This window comes from Sceloporus occidentalis, unplaced genomic scaffold (genome assembly GCF_023333645.1).
Source record: "Sceloporus occidentalis isolate IW3139 unplaced genomic scaffold, rSceOcc1.0.p SCAF_3, whole genome shotgun sequence".
NCBI lineage: Eukaryota > Metazoa > Chordata > Lepidosauria > Squamata > Phrynosomatidae > Sceloporus > Sceloporus occidentalis.
In genome coordinates this window covers 93,365,792-93,387,580 of record NW_028316983.1, presented here as the reverse complement: position 1 = coordinate 93,387,580, position 21,789 = coordinate 93,365,792, and the positions used below count along the sequence as shown (strand labels likewise).

The following is a 21,789-nucleotide window of genomic DNA, read 5'->3' as shown; positions in this document are numbered from 1 at the left end:
TTTTTTCCTTTTAACCCCCCCCCCCCCAAAGAAAACAATTTTTCAGCCAAAAAAATAACAACTCTGAGATGCAACTTTAACACTGTTTTCCTCCACCCCATCCCTACACATCAGAAAATTGTCCCTAGCTATTGGATAATTACTTCCAGGAAAATATGGTGGGGCATCACATAAGGGTTGGATGGCACCTCTATCCTTAATCTGTGCACATTCCAGTTTATTTTTTAAAATTATAATGACTTAAAATATATTTTCACTTGAAAAACAAACTTTGTTGCTTTTCCAGATAAATATTTATATTTAACAGTGCATTAAACTGAAAATATAAAATTATCCTCTCTCCCTTCTCCACAGATTAGATATATGAAACAAAAAAAAATCTTACCTAGGATCTCTATTGTTAGTTATCAATTCAAGATTTAGGGCAGATGTTGAATCAATCATTGCTGTTTGCTCACTTCCATGGAAACGAATCTTAAGTGACTTAGGTGCATACACTGAATTTTGAATGAATTCAACATATTTCAGAACAGCTGCAACAGCTGCCAGACAGTAATACCTATGAAATAATAGGACAAAATAAACAAAATATCAAAAATTAAGTTGTATTCATTTATAATTTTTGTGGGGGTTTTGGGCTATCAGGCCGTGTTCTAGAGGAGTTTTTTTCTGCAGCTGTGGCTGGCATCTTCAGAGAATTCTGGCACGGAAGAGAGTGGGGTATATATACTGCTGGTTTTGAGATGATTTGCATGTTAAATGATTTGCAATTACTTAGGGTACCAGGGGCTAGGCTTACCTCCACCATGAGTAGGACTTTTTCCATCGCCGCCCCGGCCCTTTGGAACATGCTGCCCACAGAGCTCCGCTCGGCCACCTCCCTGGCCCAATTTAGAAAGGACCTAAAAACCTTTCTATTTCAGTCTGCATTCCCCGATTAAGTCCTAACAGACCTCCCTTCCTCTTTAAGAGCAAGAGGATTGGCTAACCGGGCTTTTAGTTTATTTTTATCTCACTGTATGTATTTTTATATTAATTGTATGTTGTTTACCTGTATTGTTTTTATCCTGCTGTAAACCGCCCTGATCTTTGGAAGGTGCGGTATAAAAATAAATTTATTATTATTATTATTATTATTATTATTATTATTATTAAACTGTGTATAGTTCTCTTGTTGAATGGCAAGGCCTACAGGGTGTCCATTTACTTAATGATCCATTGTCTGCTGGGAATCCCCCCCCCCTCATCCTGGGTGGTTTTCATTTGCATTTGCTGAGTCTTGATTTTGGTGTTTTTCAGGATTGGTAGCCAAACTTTGTTTACTTTATGGGTTTCTCTTTTCCTGTTGAAATTGTCCAGGTGTTTATGGATTTCAATGTCTTCCCTGTGCATTCTGACCTGATAGTTGTTGGTATGGTCCAAAATTTAAGTGTTTTCAAACAGCATGTTATGCCCAGGATGGTTTATAATATGTTCTGCTACTGCTGATTTTTCTGCCTGACACAGTCTGTATTGTCTCTCGTGTTCCTTGATTCGTGTCTCACAGCCTCAGGAACTTACCACACACCGTGCAGTTGCAGACAAGTCTACATAGTGACCACCAAACATAGTGTTCAAACACATTTGCCAATGCAAAGACGTCAGGTCCCCAATAACACAATGGATGTAATTAAAACATACACAAACTAGATAGTCCAACAGGGGGTGTGAAGGAGGGAAGTGGACATGGATGGGAGACTTCCATAATTGTGTTTTTCCAATGTGTCACTGGGCATACCAATGCACTTTATGGGTGATAAATTGCTCATGTGATTGGGTGGCTGGTCACATGGGGTGTCCAGTGGGATCGCAGCTGGGTAGAAAGAGGGAAGTAATTGGAGATCAGGTGGTGTGTTTGTGCAATGGTGTGCATGCATGGTGGGGAGGCAGGGGAAAAAAAACAAGCAGTGCGGCTTGATGCTGCATGGTGCAGACTGCCCTAGGTGTTTGGTCCACCTTTGCAGCAGGCCATGCAAACAACAGGGTTTCCACCTGGTTTTAGAAAGAACAGGATTGATCTGGTTTTTTCTCTCCATCTGTTCAGGCCCTGTGTGGCTAATAAGGCCAGCTTCAAGGTTCACATCTAGTTTTCTGTATCTACAGAAGCACCTTTTCTATAATGGCACATTGTTTCTGGAATTCTCTATAGTCCACTGACTAGTATCCAAACTGATGGCTTTTGTAAGCTAAGTCAAAACGCTGTTCAAAGATACAGCCTTGCTAGTCTGTAGAATCAGTACGTAGAGAGATCTTGTAGCACCTTTGAAACTAAGTGAAAGAAACAAGTTGGCAGCATGAAGTTTCATAGAAGCTTTTGCATCTTGCAGTTAGTCTCAAAGATTCTACAACGTTTCTCAAAATGCTGTTGTTTACCTAAGCTTATGTCACAGTGACATAAATAAGTTTCGGTTAAAGCTCTGAAAGTAGTATGTGACTATGGTTTTTTTGTGGGTTTTTCAGGCTATGTGGCCATGTTCTAGAAAATTTTCTTCCTGACGTTTCGCCAGCATCTGTGAAGATGCCAGCCACAGATGCTGGCGAAACATCAGGAAGAAATTTTTTTATAACATGGCCACATAGCCCGAAAAACCCACAAAAAACCATGGATGCCGGCCATGAAAGCCTTCGACTTCACATTAGTATGTGACTACTTTATCATTTCTATTACTTTTAAAAATAGGGTGTATTTTGTATGCAGTTACATTTTAAATATAGTTTTTAAGCCATCTTCATAACTGAGAGTGGAAGAGACGTATATAATTATTTTAAAGTCTGTTACTAATATTATGATGATAAGCAGGAAGCAGGGAGAAAGAAGCAGTAGTTCCTACTGTTGTTAACCATGATAAGCACATGGAAACTGAGTGTCCTGTGTTTTTCAATGCTGTATTTATTAGTATTTATTTGTCAGGCAAAGCCATAAATTACCAGATTTTGTGGGGGGGCAGACTGCCTAGATTGTGAGCTTTCTAGAGACATCTGTTTGACTACTGTTTGGAAGAAAAAATGCTGAACAAGTTGGACCCTGGTTTGATTTGCTGCTTAATCAATTATTATGCATTGAGAAAAGAGTAAGGCAGATTGCAGGTGGTACACCATCTGAAATAATTTTCTATTCACAGATAAAGTTATCAAGTGTGTTTGTTCTACAGGAATGACATACAATCTCCTAGTGGGTGCATCTGATTATATTCAAGAACCATCTGTCATGGATGAAGACATGATAAAGAAAATAAATAGTATTAGCCTCTGAGGTAAGACACTTGGAAACACAATTTAGACAGTATGGAAATGGGCTTTTGTCATGATACAGAGAATATGTAAAATATTCCTAATATTTTAGAAATGCCTACATTACGCAGAACACTGAGCTCAGACTTAGTAAATTCAGTTTTTTTAGTAAACTCAGTTGGAGCTGTGCAGGTCCTGGATCAGTGCCTGGATGTTGTAATGGACTGGATGAGGGCCAGTAAACTGAAGCTAAATGCCAATTAAAAAGTCTTTGGAGATTATTACACTGCTTTTTTCCTGATCTCAACAAGGGCTGAGGCCAGTGCCCAGATTGTTACCATCCCGTACCCATTGGAACGTCTCCCATTACTTTACTAAGAATGGAAAATAAGTGTTTTATCTAAGTATGGGAGAAGTCCAGATCTGGCATGGGATGGTAATGATTTGGGCATGGAGTTGTGTGATAAGACACAGTCCCAGCCCGGTTTCAGCCCATGCCCAGATCGGGAAAAGGCAGCCAGTGCGATAATCTCCTCTGTGGACTGGTGATTCTCTGGTCCGGGAATTGGGTAAGCAGCTTGTTCTGGATGGAGCTGCACTGGATGGGGCAAGTAGGTCTCTTGGGAGTGCTCCTAAATCCATCCCTGTCACTGAAGGCCCAAGTGGACTATGTAGCTTGGAGTACTTGGCACCAGCTTCAACTGGTGCACCAACTGTGACAACTAGCTACAACAGTCCATGCACTGGTAACCTCTCAATAATACTACTGTAATGCACTCTTCCTTTAATGAAATACTGTAATAAAATCTCCCTGGAAGCCAAGATGACAAAACAAAGGCTGTTATACTTCAGACATATCATGAGAAGGAAAAGAGAAAGCTGCTTCACTCTTGCTGCAGCTCAGTTTTCTTTTGTTATGTGATAAAACTGTCTGTTAGAAAGATGATTACAGAAGCACTGGAAGCAAAAGCTATCATGGAGTCCAACTTGCTCTTGGACCAAAGACAAGAAGCTTTTGTGCATGACAGGCTGATTCCTGTTGTTTTCCCCTGCTGCCACACACAGCAGTACTCTGTGTCCCCTCCCACACTTATCCAGACAATCTCTGAATGTCATGAATCATCTTTAGAGGGGCAGTGGTGATAGACTTGAAGGGGAAAACCTTGGGATTTCATTCATGTTTCCTTGGATTCAAGCCAGATAAAAATACATATACCCAATATATTGATCCAAATCAATACCTACGCATATACTCGACTATAAGTCGACCTCATGTATAAGTTGAGAGCAGATTTTGGGCCCAAAATTATGGATTTTGATATGACTCATAGATAAGTCGAGACTAAAACTTAGGGCTGTTTAACAAAGGATGCAAAGGATGAAGCAAAGGAAAACAGTGCTAGAAAACATAGAAAATTCCAGCAGGCATAACCATTTGTGCTCATACTAAAGGCTTCATAGATGAGAGAATATAAAGGGGGTGTGAGTGCTTCCAGAACAGATGATACTCTTGCCTTTCACCAGGGAATGGTTCCTTTTTTAATAAGCATTAAAGTACAGTGCAGTACTTACATTGACTCATGGATAAGTCAACACAAGTTTTTGGAGTCAATTTTTTGACTAAAATTTCTAGACTTATACATGAGTATATACAGTAATAGCAAGTGTTAATATATTTTGTGCATTTTTATATTAAATTTAAACTGATATGTATATTAATATCATTGTAGTAATATCAGCTGTATTATCACTGTAGTTTAAAACCACTGAGTGAAAATTAAAGATCAAGAAGAAGAGCCCTCCCTCCATGGTAACTGACACCATCCGGCCTGGAGAGAGTGAAAAAGCAGAGCCAGCTCCATCGGGCCTGGCCTCGATTAAGAAGAAGAGCCCTCCCTCCAGTCCATCTGCCTTGGTCCCGGCCTCAGAGGGAGAGAAGAAATGCTGGACCTGATTCCCTTTCCCATCACCATTCCCTTCTCCTTTTGTGTCGTGTCTTTGTAGATTGTAAGCCTGAGGGCATGGAACCATCTGATTAAAACGATTGTATGTACAGCACTGTGTAAATGTACAGTGCTATAAAAATAAAGCTTAATAATAATAATAAGAATAAGAAGAAAACTTGTAAGTAAATTACAAGTCTATGAAGCAATTAATAGTGTAGAAGCCAAAAAGCACATTGCTAATTTCAATTACATACATACTTGGATTGAACTTCCATTAGAACAGTGCCAAATTCAGGTATACACAATTGTTCAATATATTCCAATCCTTTAGTTTCATTGAAATATTTTCTTTGAACTGTAGTAAAAGTCACATTCTGAAAACAAGCAAAGATAACAGCATCATAGATGGTAACCTCAATGTTCTTCCAATGTTTTCAAATAATTGACAGTGGAATAACTGCTCCCCCCCCCACACACACGCACATCAGTAACTATTTAAGCCAAAATACTAGTAGAAATCAAATGTGAACATTTATATTTTGCTGTGGGTGTGGTTTAAAGCCACATATGTGCAACGGGTTGACCAAAGTTATTTTAAATATTTTGTCATCACCAGATCCCTGCGGCAGAACCAGAAACTGCTTATAAACTCCCCTGAAGAGACAATGTTGGAATGCTGCTTTAGGTACATGTAGGCGGGATACAAACGGGCAGGGGAAGACATCTTGGAGGTGTATTCTGCTGAATACGGAGCTTCCAGACTGCCCGCCCCGGGGGCGTGGCTCAGGAGATGGGGCTTCCACATGGGGGGTAGTGAAGACGCCTCACCTGGGGCCGTTTCTGACCCGCAGTTTCCAAACCGCCGCCTCGGAGGACGCTGCAAAGAGAGAGGCAGCTTCCTCACGGGCGGCCAAAAACGGGGCTTTTTTTTTCCCTTTGCCGGCTGGTGGATGCGCAGCTGCGCAGCTGCAGCGCTAAGCAGCGGCGGCAGAAAGCCTATGGGCACATTTAAAGTGCCCAAGCCCCTTTAAAACTTTTTCCCCTGCTCTGCCCAAGAACAATGGTGGTCTCCTGCCAGCTGGTGATCAGCTGGTGTTGGCATCCTTGTCCTCTTGCACTTTGCCAGTGTCACCAGCATCATGGATGCCTCCTCTCCTTTGGTCCCCGTGCTCCTGCTGAATCTGCAATGCGCAGCCACAGCTGTCGCCGCTGCCACCGCTATCCCCCTGCCATCCCCATCACCTCCCTTGTACATATGTAAATATTTAAAGTTTTAGGGTTTTTTTATTGTTAGGTGAAAATGGCACAGGAATGTGTGTAGGGACTCACTTTAAAGTCCAAACTTTCCAAGCAGCGCATGCGTACATGTTGCTCTAGGGTTAGGGTTAGGGTTAGGAGTCTTAAAATGCGCTGCAGCTGTGCTGCAGCTTCCACACCTGCATGGCAGCTGACACTGCAATTAAAGCCTGACTGCAAACTGTGCATGTTCCAGGACCCCGACTCATTATGCGACGCAGCAGACACGGAGCTTTTAAATGGGCAACTTAAATTAGCGGCATAGCAATTCTGACGTACTGGTGTAGCAGCTTACATACAGAGCTGCGCAGCTGCGCATCAAACGGAAAAGAAGCGGAGAAAAGCAGCACCTTTTTAATGCCGCCTCTTCCCGCTTGGGGCGTGCAGGGGGCGTGTTCATGGCGGCATTCAGGTAAGGCCCGTCTGAAGGCTCCACCTTCATGATGTCATGAATACACCCCTTTTTGCCCGTCTGTATCCCGCCGTAGTTTCCTATACATCGCTCTCTGACAGATCTTCAAATATTTTTCTGTAGATGTTTTTATGCACCACTTTTTACTTCAATTTCATGGACATCCCACAAAACATTGATGTAGCATCCTTCTCTAAGGATCTGAGACATGACTTATATGTATCCTTGACCAAATATATATGTGAACTATTGGGTGGTGTTTTTTTTAAATGTCAAATAACTGAATTCAAGATTACCTTGAAATTTTCTGTTATCAAGCTGAACAGTTTTGTTGCATTTCCTGTATCACATGCAGTATTTGACATTATTATTTCTAATGGTGTTAAAATTCTGAGTTTAGTGATAACCTAGAAATAAATGAAACATGGTTAATAAAGAGATTTATTTGAATAATGATAAAAGCACATCAAGTTTTTGTGGTCACCATCATGATTAATTTATGTAATTCCATCAATATGCCTATCTCTTTGCAGTGTAATAAACAGAAATCTCTGCCCATAAGGGTTTACACTTGGCACAAGGGGAGCAAATATTGTCCACAGACTTACCTATGCAGCTCCTTGCAGGGAGGGAGTGTGGTCTGGCACAGCAGGTAGCTGCCATGTCCTTTCCATTGACTCCTCCCTTTTTGCTCAAGAACCTGCTTAGTTTTTGCAAGCTGTCAGCACTCAGCCATTCAGCTTGATTACTGATAAAGGAGTCAGGCACAACATCAGGCTTCACTCAGGTCCACCAATGGCATATACATTCAGCTCCCTTCATCCTCTTCCAGAGCATAAAAAGTAGACACCACAGGCTTCAAAGAAAATGGAGACATCGGGCTCCCTCTCAGCTTGACCTATTTCACAGATTTGTTGTTGGGATAATAAAGTGGAGGGGAAGAGAAGCATATATACCAGTTTGGGCTCCTCATGACTATCCAATCATTCTGGAAATTTGATTAATTTACCAAATGTATATCCTGCCTTTCTCCCAAGATGGGATGTCAGAACACTCTTTCAATATTTCACAGCTTGTAATAGTTGTTTTCACACCCACATTCAGTTGTCCTCTAAATATACTGAGTTTTTACCCTGGTTTGTCACTAGTTGTAGCAGTACACCTACATGCATCTTTTCAATTACTATTTTCTCTCTCTTCAAGTGTGATTTGGCTGTGATGTGGGTCTGGCTTCCCACCATTCTCTCCATGAATCCAACACCTTCTCCTTATATGGTCTTCCTCAAGTCTCCACGTCCCCTGTCCTTTCATCTATTTTTAAAAAATATATAGCCATAAATAGTTTTTTGTGGGTTTTTCGGGCTATGTGGCCATGTTCTAGAAGAGTTTATTTCTGATGTTTCGCCAGCATCTGTGGCTAGCATCTTCAGAGCCATAAAGCTAAAGTGATATAAGGCTATACCCCTAAAACTGTAACTATTAGTAGGAAGAGAGAAACATTTCATCTGATAACTAAAAATGTAATGGGGAACAAAAGTCAGCAGAAAATCTCCATGAAAGATGTCACACACACCCTTTAAAAATGCCATCAGTGAGACAGCCCAAAAATACAGTAGAAGGGAGAAAGGAAATGTCAGGAAAAAGCCACATGGGATATATAGTCACAAGAAATATAATATGTATATGGATGTATTTGAAAGTAACATGACAAAGCAAAAGCAATTGAAATGTCACATAGGTGTTGCATATAATGTAATTAGAAGGTCCTAAAAGCCAAGGACATATGTGGCAAGGACAAAGTGAAAAGGTGCAAATTGATATCACCTGAAAGTCATTGAGTGGACAGTAATGTATGATGCAATGTGAGGTCTAGATTGAGCCAAGTATTGTATGTCAGTCATAATGTATGTACACGCCCAGGAGGTGGCAACTGTATAATGAATAGAGAGACAAATGTCTATATAAGCAACAATGTATGGCAATACTTTTTGTGGGTGTTAAGGAGTATAGTAGTGTGGGTTTTGTGAGTAGTGAATTGTTTTGTGCATAGTGTATATATTAGAATAAAAGTAGATCTTTAAAGAAGACTACTGTGTTGACTGGTGTCTTGAGAGCAGAACAAGAACCAGCAGATTCCAGAGAAGATTGGAAGACATCTTCAGCCAATTCTCAGAGCTACTGGTCAAGCTGATTGTTCTTCCGCTAACCAGGGGGTGAGAGTGAAAGCCAGGAGAAGAGCTGCAACTCCCATCATCCCTAACAGGAAATTGATACTGATGTCAGATATTTACTTCAGTGTGTACTGGAACCTGCAAGAAAAGGGAAAACTATGTATATCCTGCAATGGGAATAGAATGTTATGGCAAATGCCAGAAATGTAAAGAAAAAAGGACAGGAAGAATATTGTAGGGATATCGGAAGAAATCAGTAAGTACAATTATAACTCCCATCAAATCCCAAGGCTTTTGGCCAGGTCTGGAGAAGCCCTTTGAACTCATTAGAAAAGAGGGATATACATGAAGAAACAGATAAATAAAGAGATTAAAATGGGAGGGCTTTTTCTCTCCCATTTTAATTCTCCTTAATCTTCTTTGAAATACTCCAGCTGCTGGGTGTTGGCAATTTTCAGACTTACTGCTCTGAGATTCTGAGGACATGAAGGTTTTGCTTTCTGACTTCCTCCTCCCTCTAGATCCCTACGCTCTCTAACAAAGCATCAACTGGAAAACCTAAAATATTTTTACTTTGCTTCTTAGGTAGGACTAATTATAATGTAGCTGAAAAATAATCAGATAAACTTAAAATACTAATGCAATCCATAGGAATTAAGGCTACAATTTCACACTTCCTTTTTACTTCAGTGAAATATAACCCTATGAAATTCATTGGGTTACCATATGTTGACAGGTGATTTGAAGGCACATACTTTCTTTACTTTTAAGGGAATTTAAAGAAAGCATACAGTAAGAAGGAATATTCGAATTTACCTTGGCATAAGTTGTATTGTCTGCAAACTGGGATAGCACAACTTCGGGATTTTTTAAGTCAATACTTGCCATTCCCACTTCACCTCTAGCAAGGCCTCGTCCTTCTATTACAGCAACAATAACTGATGCAACACTGTGGGTGGAGACTGCTGAAGATGATGTAACTGTAGAACAGCCAGATATTTTTAGAATTCTACCAAATACTGCTTTGATGCAAATTCTGCAAGAATTAATGCCAAATTAATGTATTTATGACACTTTCTGATGTTTATGATACATACTGTCCCAGTATATCCAACTTTGAAAATTCTAAAATAATTTAAAATGAGAAAAATCACTGATCAATTGTCTTCATATGGAAAGCAAATATGTATATATGTAATTATGTCAAACCAACTGTTTTGAACAAAGATAAATGTAAGTAAACAACATTTTGAGTAAGCATATTTATTGTTTAATCAATTATGTTTATTTTCAGAGTAACATTTATGTTACTTATTTCAATATAAAATAAAATCTTGTGGCAACTTAAAGACAAATCACTATGGAGTTTAACAGACAAGGGAAATTGGAAGTATAATCCAATGGCAATCCGAACGCAATCATGGGGTTTAATGTTATTGTGTGATAGACTACCACATGCAATTTTGGGCAATGGGAAGTCAGTCCGAACACAATCATGGGGTTTCACGTTATTGCGTGATAGACTACCACACGCAATTTCGGGCAATGGCAAGTTATTTTTGGGCAATGGGAAGTCAGTTCGAACACAATTCGAATTCACGTAAATTCGCTGAAGTAGCAAATTCACGTGAATGCATTCTGGCCCCATTTTCTTTTCATTCGAAATTAAGAGAAATTCCTCCCGTGTGATAAACTCCTATCTGAATGCACTCATTTTTTTAAAAAAAAAATCACTGATAAAATTTCAATATTAATTACAGAAAGCAATCTTAAGCCTTCTATCAAAACCTATTCCATAATGTCAACATTTTGTAATTTATCTTATAATAAGAAATGTTTTAATCTGTTTTAGGAAAAAATCATACCTTTGTGCTTTGGGAAATTCCAAATGCACACCATGACATTTTGGCCAAGTTTAACACTCAGTTGCAACTACTGAAAGAACTAATTGTCTCTGTTCAAAACCCACTCATATTTTGGTTTATAAAATTTGTAAAGGCATTTCTCAAAACTGTTTCCACTAGTTGCAAATTATTAAATGCACATCTAACAGGAATAACTTCCTACAAAATAGCATTCTGCACTGCAGTCCTCAATTCGCCAGGCTAGTTATGCCCACTAACAGCTGAATCCCATGAGCCATTATAATGAGACCTATAAGTAAAACAGAAAACACACTAGAAAGCCATCTTTCCTTCTGCATCCATGCAGAGTCCAAGTCCTACACCTAACAGCAGTTTTGATCTTGGAATGAGACAGTACTCATTTTCTTTCCAGTACAGTTTTGTCATGGAAAGACAACAATGTGGCATTGCCCAAGAATGATACAAAAAAAATCAAAGTAACTTTGAGATGTTATTCCCCACCACCACCACCAAAAAAGGGGGTGGGAAGAAGGCTTGCTGTAGTTGCATTATTGTTGTTGCTGCTGCTGTTGTTCTTGTTTTACTAGAAATGTGAGGGCCTATATGCATGGGTGAAAAGGCCCTTGTTCTCCCTGGCCTCGTGCTATCCTGTACAGATGACACAAGTCAATAGCTTCAGGCCAAGATAAAGTAGTCTGGAGGCTAATCCAGTTTGGATGCTAATCCTGGACCAATTCTGGCCCAAAGCGACCTTAGCATGGGGTAAAAAGACCAGCGCTTGCCACTGAGTTGCTTCAAAACCGTGCAGTGACAGCTGGCACACCACACAGTGCTGTGGGCCCCTTCCCTCTTCCACTGCCATGGTCTGTGACATCAGATGGGGGCACCTAACTACATGGGTGTAGCCAATTGCCTTGTTTCTGCCCTTACGAGCTGCAATGGGAGCCTTCAAGAAAGACATGATGGCAGTGGCTGATAAGGGGCATGCCAGCCGAGGGGCTGACCCAGTCACAACCAGGGACAGGATACCACAGGATTGGCCCATGGTATCCTGTCTGTCTCCTCAGCACCTGAGAGACACCAGCCCAACAGATATACATTTGGAATTAGCTCTGAGCCCAACAACTGGTTCTCAGTGCTAAAACTGAGCACAGTCCATAGACCTTCCATACAACCCTTCCTAGTTACTCCAAGCACTCTTCATTTCAACAACAACAATTTAGGGTGGGAGGATAGTCATTTCATTTATGCTTTTCTTAATAGTTCAATGCTTTTAATCTATAGCAAACCACACTGAATTCTATCAGTAGCTCCACATTCACCTTCTACCAACTCCTGTTCTTATCAAAATGGATTTAAACTGCAAGTGTGATAGAAAAACAGAATTCTCTACAACAGAACTGCTTGCTTTCTAATCATAATTTCCTCTAATACTGAATTTCCAACAAAAACTGAATAATGCGGAATTTTCAGAACTGTCACAAAATATCAAGATGACTGTTTTCAGTATAAAATAACATAAGGTAAACAAACTGATTTTAAAAATTATATGCATGTGGTTCATATGCCCACTGTATCTGTCAGAACACTGAGTCTTAAAGCAGAAGCACAATGCTTAAAATGATACAACTGCATACTATATGGATGTTAGTGATGAATCCCTAACCAGTCAAAATATCACTCTGTTGTTGTTCTTTTACTTTAAAAACTGTCTACATGATTATGACATTAGAGAATTCATCAATCTTTTAAATCAAATATTAATATAGAAAGTAACATCTTCATCAATCTTTCTTTTTTATTTCTCAGTCAAGCTCACTATTCCAGCAGTCAACATCTTCATCAATGTCAACTTTCCCTTTTATTCATCCTTCCGCTACTTTCATCAGAATATTGTTAAGTGCTTAAAACTTTGCAGTCACAATATCACTATGTATTTACACATATAGAGCACTGGGATTTGGATCCCCACTGCTCAAGTAGTCCTTCTGCACCATCTCACATATCGTATATTGTAAAACCAAAAATTACACGTGTCCCTCCATATTCGCTAGGGTTAGGGGCACAAGACCCCCGTGAATATGGAAAAACTGCAAATAACAAAAACACCATCTTTTTACCTGAGAGGACACTTCTCTAGGAATTTCTAGGTCCTCCAGTGCAACTCTGTGGTCAACGTCAAACCACAGAACTGCACTGGAGGAGCTACAAATGCCTAGTAGAGTATTCTCTCTAGGAATCTCAAAGTCTTTCAGTGCAACTTTTAGTTAAGGTTCATCATAGTGTTGCACTGGAGGACCTAGATATTCCTAGAGAGAACATATTAATCAAATCCATGAATAATCAAATCCGCAAATATGGAGGGATGAATGTATTTTTACACAGGATGTAATAACAGCAAAGATGAATTAGACAAATGTATTGGGGATAAGGACAGCCAGAATGGTGTAATGGTCTGAATGTTGGACTTTGACTGTGGAGACCAGGGTTCAAATCCCCACTCAGCCATGGAAACCTACTGTGAACAACTCCACTCTGAACAAATCCTGCTATGAAAACCCCATGAGAGGTTTGTCTTAGTGTCACCCTAAGTAAGAAATGACTTGAAGGCACACAACAACAACAAATTGAGGGCAGGATATAAAGGTACCAGAATCCACCCAACCTTGGAAGCTAATCAGGGTCAGCTCTGGCTAGTAAGTAGCCATAGTGGTGCAGTGGTTAATTGCCAGTTCTGCAGCCATTCACAGCCACAAGATGGTGAGTTCAATCTCAGGCAGGGCTCCAGGGTCCACTCAGCCTTGCATCCTTCCATAGGTTGCTAAAATGAGTACCCAGCTAGTTGTAGGCAATTACCTTACACATTGTAAAGTGCTTAGGGAGTGCTTAAGTGCATTGATAAGTGGTATAGAAATGTACTTGCTATTGCTATATTACTTGGATGGGAGATTGTCAATGAATAGCAGGTGCTGTAGGCCATATTTCAGAGGAAGGAACTAGCAAAACCATCTCTGTGTATTGCTTGTCTATAAAAATTCTATGAAATGGGGTCACCATAAGTCAACAGGCAACGTGAAGGCACACACACACTGAAAACAAGACTATTGAAAATGGCTGCCAGTCATAATGATTGTATGCTACCTCCAGGATCAGAAATGGTATGGTTCAAATACAGTCAGTACTCAGTATCCACAGACTTGTCATCCGCTGATTCAAATATCCATGGACAGCAAGCCCCCGTTGTCCCCAATGGCAAGCCCCCATTGTCCCAATAGGGCCATTAAGTCCTGTTCTCCCTAATGTGGCCGTACTGTCCCTAATGGCAGTGCAGTCACGTCCCACCATTGAAGTTCCGTTGTCTCTAATGGCAGCATGGCCACATGCACACATCGCCATTGGGGACAATGGAAGTTGAGAATTCACAGATTTTGGTGTCTGTGGCGAGGTGTGTTTGTCCGGAAAGGATCCCCATGGATACTGGGGGCTGACTGTATCAGTTGCTTGGAAACAAAAGCAGCTAAGACTGTTTTCCTTGTACCCAGGATGAGAGGGTGCTAGACTAGATGGGACTTTGGTTTTAGGGGTTAGAAAGGGGTGCTGGAAAGAGGAAGGGCTGAAAAAGTTTCTTCCCTTGAACTTTTTATAAATTAACAAAAACAGTGATCTATGTTATTATCTTTTTTTACTTTTAATTTACAAACTGATGTAGCACAGAGGGTAAATACTATGGACTCCCCCCCCCCCCCCCCCGGTAGACAGCCTTTCTGCTCATGCTAAACACTTTTGGATCAAAGCTTTTTCATACACAATCCATTGGTAACGTATTCAAAACTAAAGACTCCTTTTCCTTGTATTTCTGATAATTAATTTATTATTTTATTTCCTTAGAACAACTTAGCTTGACAGGGTATATTTTAAATCATAACACGCTGAAATAGCTTTTTAGTTTAATAACTATAGTCTGTTTTACTAGCTTTTCACATTTCAAGTCAAACATTCTAATATAATTTTACACTGCCCTCTACTGTCCATTTGAACAACTTTACCAATGTTAAAGGCAAGAGGGTATCACTGAAACACTACATAAACCTTTAATAATTCTGGTGTAATACCTGCTAGCTATCTCCAAGACGATGTATATCTGCCTTAAGGAAATTTTTACATATGCTAAGACTCCCAAACATACTACATAAGTACATTATTTCTCCCTCTATATGTGTGTGTTTTAAAGGCCTTCATAACAGAAATATGTAAATTCCACAGCACATTTCACTATTAAATAATATCTCTTTTAAATGTTTCTGTTTTCAAGCCTCCCTACACATATTAAGTCTGTATCATTAGAAATCTGTAGAATTCACTTTCTTTAATTAGAAAGTGAATGTTATACAGTTATTTCAAAACAGAGTCCAGCACTTACCTATACATCTTAATTACCGTTGTCAATAGGAAAGCACAGCCATACCACTGTAACACTCGTACTACAGTCACATGTAGAAGGGAAGAATCAGAGGTGTATGAGGTGCTTATCTATCTATCTATCTATCTATCTATCTATCTATCTATCTATCTAATAAATATCTAATAAATATCCAAACTTGTAAGAAAGTGAATATGTCAGAAGCTTGCTCTAGATGTACATAGATGTAAAAAGCAATCAATCAAAAGCAAGCAGCAGAGACATGCATATACTGTGAAAGAGAGCAATAAAGAATGATTCTGTGTCAAGCAGGTCTTGCAACAAAATTCCTCTGTATAAACACACTGTACACACTTCCTGTAAGATGTGCCATCATCCATGATAGTCCAATTCATTCTCCTACCCCTCTTCCCATCAACTAGCATTGCATTTCCACTAAGTACACTGAACTCTCACTTGACCATTTCTGAGTTATCCTTCCCCTTCAGGACTTTCCCCTCCAAGTATTTGTTGCTTCTGTAAATCATGTGATATCCCTGCCCTTGAAGCTACACTGTCCTCTTCCGAAGTATGGATTGTGATATTTTGACCATGAAAGGACTGACACTTCCTTCTGAACTTCAGAATTATAGCAAACAAAATGTTACAGAGAGGACTGCTTTTGTTCATAGTTCCAAGCACTCTGTTGCATTCCCCTCTCATCTCTGGCCCAACACCTCAGTCAGTGTTTCATGCCGAATGAGTATGCTCAGCACTCACTACCTTAGGGGAAGGATGCACACACTGTTGCCCACTATCAGCTACGTTAAAATTTATATTTCTCCATTCATTGCTATGGACAGTTCTCCATGCCATCCTTTGGATGGTTAAGATTATCTCCTTAGTATGAACCAAAACATGACTCATTCAAAGAATGACATTGATCTCTATAAATATGGAATATCGATGTGATGCCTCTCCTTTTCCAGTCATTATACTCCACTGCCCTCTCCAGGGAAGGAAACATCTAGACATCTTTCCTCATAGGACATTGTTGTCCATTAGCCATGCTCACTGATCAGAGTACAGGTTGAGTTCAGTAACTTCTGGTCCACCACTTTCCCATCTCTGCAGTAAAAAGTTAGCATTCCATGGACAATGGGTGTACTCATTCCTTACTGGTCTGTTCTTTTGTTCTTCTCCTTTACAGTATTTTTTCCAAGAAATCTATTTTTGTGGGTGCTTCTGCAAACCTTGGGATTACCCAAAGCATCGTCTGTGATGTGTGGTAAATTTCTAACCACACAGGCATGAATTCTTGGTATAAAGGTGGAATCATGTAGCCCTCCAGATATTCTTGAACCAAAATTCCCAACAGCCTTAGTCAACATGGCTAATGACAAGGAATATTGGGAGTTGTAGTGCAACAACATCTGGAGGGCCACATGATTCCCATTCCCTGCTTAAAGACATAAGATTAGTATATAGTTATGATAGGTAAATGTTCAGTGACAGTATACTGTATAGCCAACACTGGTCAAACTGAAGAATAAAAGTTACATGGTAGCGAACTACAAAAGTGAAAGCTGATATGCACCCTTCAGAGCTGCTTCTTATATGTTAGCATCTCAGCAGAGAAATTTCTGTATGACTGCCCAACATAGACCCTAAAAGGTACAATAGAAATCATGGATTTATTGCATCTGCGAAGTCTCGTCCCTCTCCTTTATAAGATGACCCATTTCTTGCCCAAATCTGTCCAAAATATTTTTCTTTTACTTTACTGTGTTGGAATGTTTTAAATTTTCTTGTTTAATTTCTTTTTAGGGGTTGATTAATATTTTTATAATTTGGGGGGAGGGCTGGGGGCTTTGGGGCTTTTAATTGTATTTCTTAAATTGTATGTTATTTTATTAGTGTAATCCGCTTTGATTCCTTTGAGAAAAAGCAGAATATAAATAAATATTATTGTTGTTGTTGTTGTTTAGTATCATTATTGTTGTTATTGTGGAGCATATTAAAGAGTCTGTGCCAGTGCTGTCCCAATATTCAATCCAACACAAAGAAATTAATTTTTGTTGCACATAATGTCAGTTAGTTGTTGAATATATTGATCACAGAAACACATAATACATCTCTAACCCTTTACTAGTCTTGACGATAGATTTACTCTTTTCAATACATTGTAACAGAGGTCTTTAACTCAGTCTTTCTGCATAACTGTCACGTGTGTGTGTGTGTGTGTGTGTATGTGTGTTCCTGTATTAAAAAATAATACATGATGAAACCAAGTATGGGGTTGGTACCAAACTTGACCATACTTAAAGAAGACACATTAAAATCAATTATATTTTAGTTAGTGATATGTTAAGTCTCATTGATTTCAGTGGGTCTACCTCTAAGTACAACTAAGGTCCAAAACACACTGCAGAAATCATCCAGTTTGAGACCACTTTAACTGGCCTGGCTCAATGCTAGGGAATTCTGGGAACTGTAGTTCAGTGAAACATTTAGCCTTCTTCATCAGAGAGCTCTGGAGCCACAATAGACTACAATTCCCCGGAATTCCTAGTACCAAGCCAGGGCAGTAAAAGCAGTCTCAAACTGGATTATTTCTGCAGTGTGTTTTGGACCTAAGTTGGGATCCAACCCACAGGGTCCAAATATTTATCTATACAATACCAATATTTATATTTTAAAGAGAACAGCGGTTAAGTCAACTATACCTGAATATCCCATGAAAGGAGTCAAGTTTCTATATCCTGTTCTACTAGATGAGAGAGGTGTTTTCCGGACATAAGAATTGTTTTGCCCTCTGGTTGAAGAAGGGCTTGTCAAATTCACTGCACTAATGTTCTCTGCATAAGAACTCTTGTCTCCAAAGTATGAATCTAAAAAATGTAAAAAGACAAATATATATTAAAGTGGCATGTAGCAATAGCATGTTTTCTTTCCAAAAGCACAGAACTAAGTACAAAGCGGTAACAATCTATCATGAAGCCAGTGAACTGGATCCAAACTAAATTAATCATGTTTTACAGAGGAATCCTAGGGGGTAAGAAAGAGGAAAGGAATATCCATTTATAAAGTCCTGCTTAGTCTGAGAGCTATGAGCTTTTTACACCCCTTCCTCTTTTACTTAGTCTTTTATTTATTTATTTATTTTACAAATGTTTCTTCTTATTTATCCTCCCCTCAGAGAAGGGGAGGACTGTTACATTTCCACTTAATTTTAATAGGATATGCAGGCAACCCCCTCCCCCCCTTTTGCTTGCAGAGAGGAAAATCTGCATTATCCTACTGTCCTCCAAAAGAATTCTTAATTCCTATGAAACAAGGAGGTCAGTGGCTTCATCCACACTGCAGAAATAATCCAGGTTGACACCCCTTTAACTGTCATTGCTCAATGCTCTGGAATTCTGGGTTTTGTAGTTTGGTGAAACACTTAGCCTTCTCTGGCAGAGATTTCTGGTACCACAACAAACTACAGTTCCCAGAATCCCATAACATTGAGTCATGGCAGTTAAAGTGCTGTCAACCTGCATTATTTCTGCAATGTGGATGTAGCCCGAGTTACATTAAGCTTTCAATAGGACTGAGTTATGACAAGTGGATCCAACGTATCATAAATTGTAGTCAAAGTCCATAAAAGACAAGCTCATCTTTGTAAATAAATCTAGATTCCAAATATTTTATTCTGCATTAATGTATAGTGCGCACACCATACGTAGGTGCGCCATAGCAGTTAGGCTTTAACCTTACGCACAAGGCAAGCTGCGGCAGGAACAATGGTGCACGCATCCATGCTGCACGCTCCATGGCGCGCATGGGAGCATGTCCTCGTTGTTTTCAATGGGGCTTAAGCATACACAATTTTTGCCTTAAGCAGGGGTGTGTGTGTGTCCGGAATGGATCCCCAGCATATGGGAAGGGCCCACTGTATTGCTATCTTTCTATTGCTTTTTTCATCCTCATTTTACTTTTCAACATTAAAATGTAAAAACTGCTTTTCTATTGGCCACAGAAATCCTATGAATATTTATTCTGATGTTAAATGCCACAGTGCTCATTGAGGTTTATTCCCATTATCAAATTCAGATAACTACAAGGATTGTAATACAGTTGGTCCTCCACATTTGCAGCTTTGTCTTTTGAGGATTTGCAGTTTTGATTCATATGTTCTCTCTAGGAATATTTTCCATTGCAATTCAGCAACAAATTGACAATTGAGTTGAGAATGTAGAAGTTTCTAGAGAAAACAGTCTAAGCCTTTGTATGTCCTCCAGTATGATTCTATGATCAACCTCTGGCAGACGTCGATCATAGCGTTGCACTGGAGGACATGGAGAGTCCTAAAGAGGTGTTTTCTTAGATATAAAAAATAGTGGTTTTTATTTGCGGCTTTTCCACATTCCCAGGAGTCCTTCGCCCATAACCCCAGTGAATGTGGAGGGACCACTGTACATAAATACAATTATAAAGCTAAAGAGATAATGCCCTCTGTCTCTCTGTGTCTTATGTCCCCAACTATATTACTTATATTTTAGCATAAAATGGGGGTGAGGAGGATTGTGCAGCACCAAAGATGTGTTCATACTCCAGCTCCCAGCATTCCTCACCATAGCTACACTGGATAGGTCTGCTGGGAGCTACCATCCAACATAAAGAGAGTTGCACAATCCTCATCCCAGTACAAAAGAGGTATTTTATGTATTAAATAATCCAGGTCTCTTAATACCTTGAAATACTGTACAGAACTGCAGAAAGTATATGTAATTTGCTGGTAGCACAATTCTGTATCTTTTCACTCAACTATGATTATACAAATGCAGCCTAAATCTCTGTACAACTGACTTATTTGAAATGTTCAGAAAGTTCATTTTCTAAAAATGAGTGGTTTTTTTTAAAAAAAAAAAAAGTCTTAAGATATCATAAATAGTGAAAATACAATTTTCAAGGAAGAAAAGGCTTTATTCTAGGGGGGAAAGTATGAAAAATGGCAGAATGCAGTTACTTCAATGAAACAATAAGCCACCATGCTTCTTGGCTAAATACCCTAAAACCCATGCTGAGGATTTAAAATAATCTGATGTGCATGTTTTGAAATATTTGGAATACACTCCTCTCTGTTCATTTTATCTTTAAGGGACAGATATGTACCAATTGTCAATAGCCTTGCTTTATGCATTAATTTAGTATTCCAGTCCAGAAATTCTGGAGCAATGATGCCTGTTCTCTAAGAGCGATAAAGTTTCTTTGAATGCTGGGAAGGAAGAACTGTAACACGTGCATCAATTTAGCAAAGTATAATTTGTTTTTTGATCACATCCCATGCATGTTTTCTCAAAAGAGAATCCCCACACATTTATGTAACACAATCCTATATCCATTTATCCATTAGTAAGTTACATTTGATTCTGTAAAGTGGATTAATAATAATAATAGTAATAATTAAAAATTATTTATATCCCGCCTCTCCCTAAGAATCGCAATAGAGAATTGCAGCCTAAGGCTGCATCTGTGCTGAAGAATTAATGAACTTTGACACCATTTTAACTGCCATGGCTCAATGCTACAGGATTATGGGAATTGTAGTTTGTTGTGGCACCACAGCTCTTTGACACAGAAGGCTGAATGTCTCACAAAACTACAGTTCCCTGAATTCCACAGTCAAAGTGCTGTCAGCCTGGATTATTTCTGCAATGCGGATGCACAAATAATATGCACACTGGAAACCTTAGGATCGGTGGGAGATGGTCAATGTGAAATAGTTCGCTTTTCAGGACTTTAGTATTGTGATCTGGTCTTCTCGATGCTTTGAGTTTCAATGCATGCAGTGACTTTTGTCTCTGAACTTTTTATGTGCTGTCAAAAGCTCATGAGGGATTGTTTCAAATGTGGGGTGCAAGGCAGGAAAGAGCCACTAGCTTATCTTTTATAAGTGGTATATTCCCATTTATTGATGCAGGACAAGCAGAGCACCATGCTCATTAAGTTTAAAAATCCAATTTAACACAGCACCGTTTACTTCTATTGATTTAACAAGGTTTGTTTTGAGATCAACAGACCCACAATAGCAGGTGCTAGAAAGAAAGCGATCTGAAGAAGCCTAATAAAAAATGCAGGCTTCAAGAATTATCATTCAGGTCTCAATGAGATGGGCACAAGGTTGACAGGATTAACAGGTATTAATGGGAACGGTATTGTTTACTAACATAACTATTAATAAGGTTTTAATATTCAAGAGCTGAGCAGAGTGCTTCTTCTCTCTCCCAGAGTAGAGAAATTAGGGTGCAGCTACACTGTACAAATAATGCAGTTTGATTCCACTTTAAGCACTGCAATTCCATCCTATGGAATCCTGGGATTTGCAGTTCTACAAGGTTTTAGGCTTCTCTGCCAAATAGTGCTGGTGACTCACAGAGTTACA

At 39.3% G+C, this 21,789-nt stretch overlaps 1 protein-coding gene across 1 annotated transcript in view; it reads right to left on the bottom strand.

Annotated features, from left to right (window-relative positions):
- Positions 1–21,789, bottom strand: part of MSH4 (mutS homolog 4) — a 61,703-nt gene that overhangs the window by 38,944 nt on the left and 970 nt on the right. The window contains exons 2-6 of the mRNA XM_089515467.1: positions 18,086–18,250; positions 9,912–10,075; positions 7,221–7,331; positions 5,475–5,590; positions 386–559 (exon numbers count right to left, since the gene is read on the bottom strand). Of these exons, the coding sequence (XP_089371593.1) occupies positions 386–559; positions 5,475–5,590; positions 7,221–7,331; positions 9,912–10,075; positions 18,086–18,250 (730 nt within the window). The remainder of the gene's footprint in view (positions 1–385; positions 560–5,474; positions 5,591–7,220; positions 7,332–9,911; positions 10,076–18,085; positions 18,251–21,789) is intronic.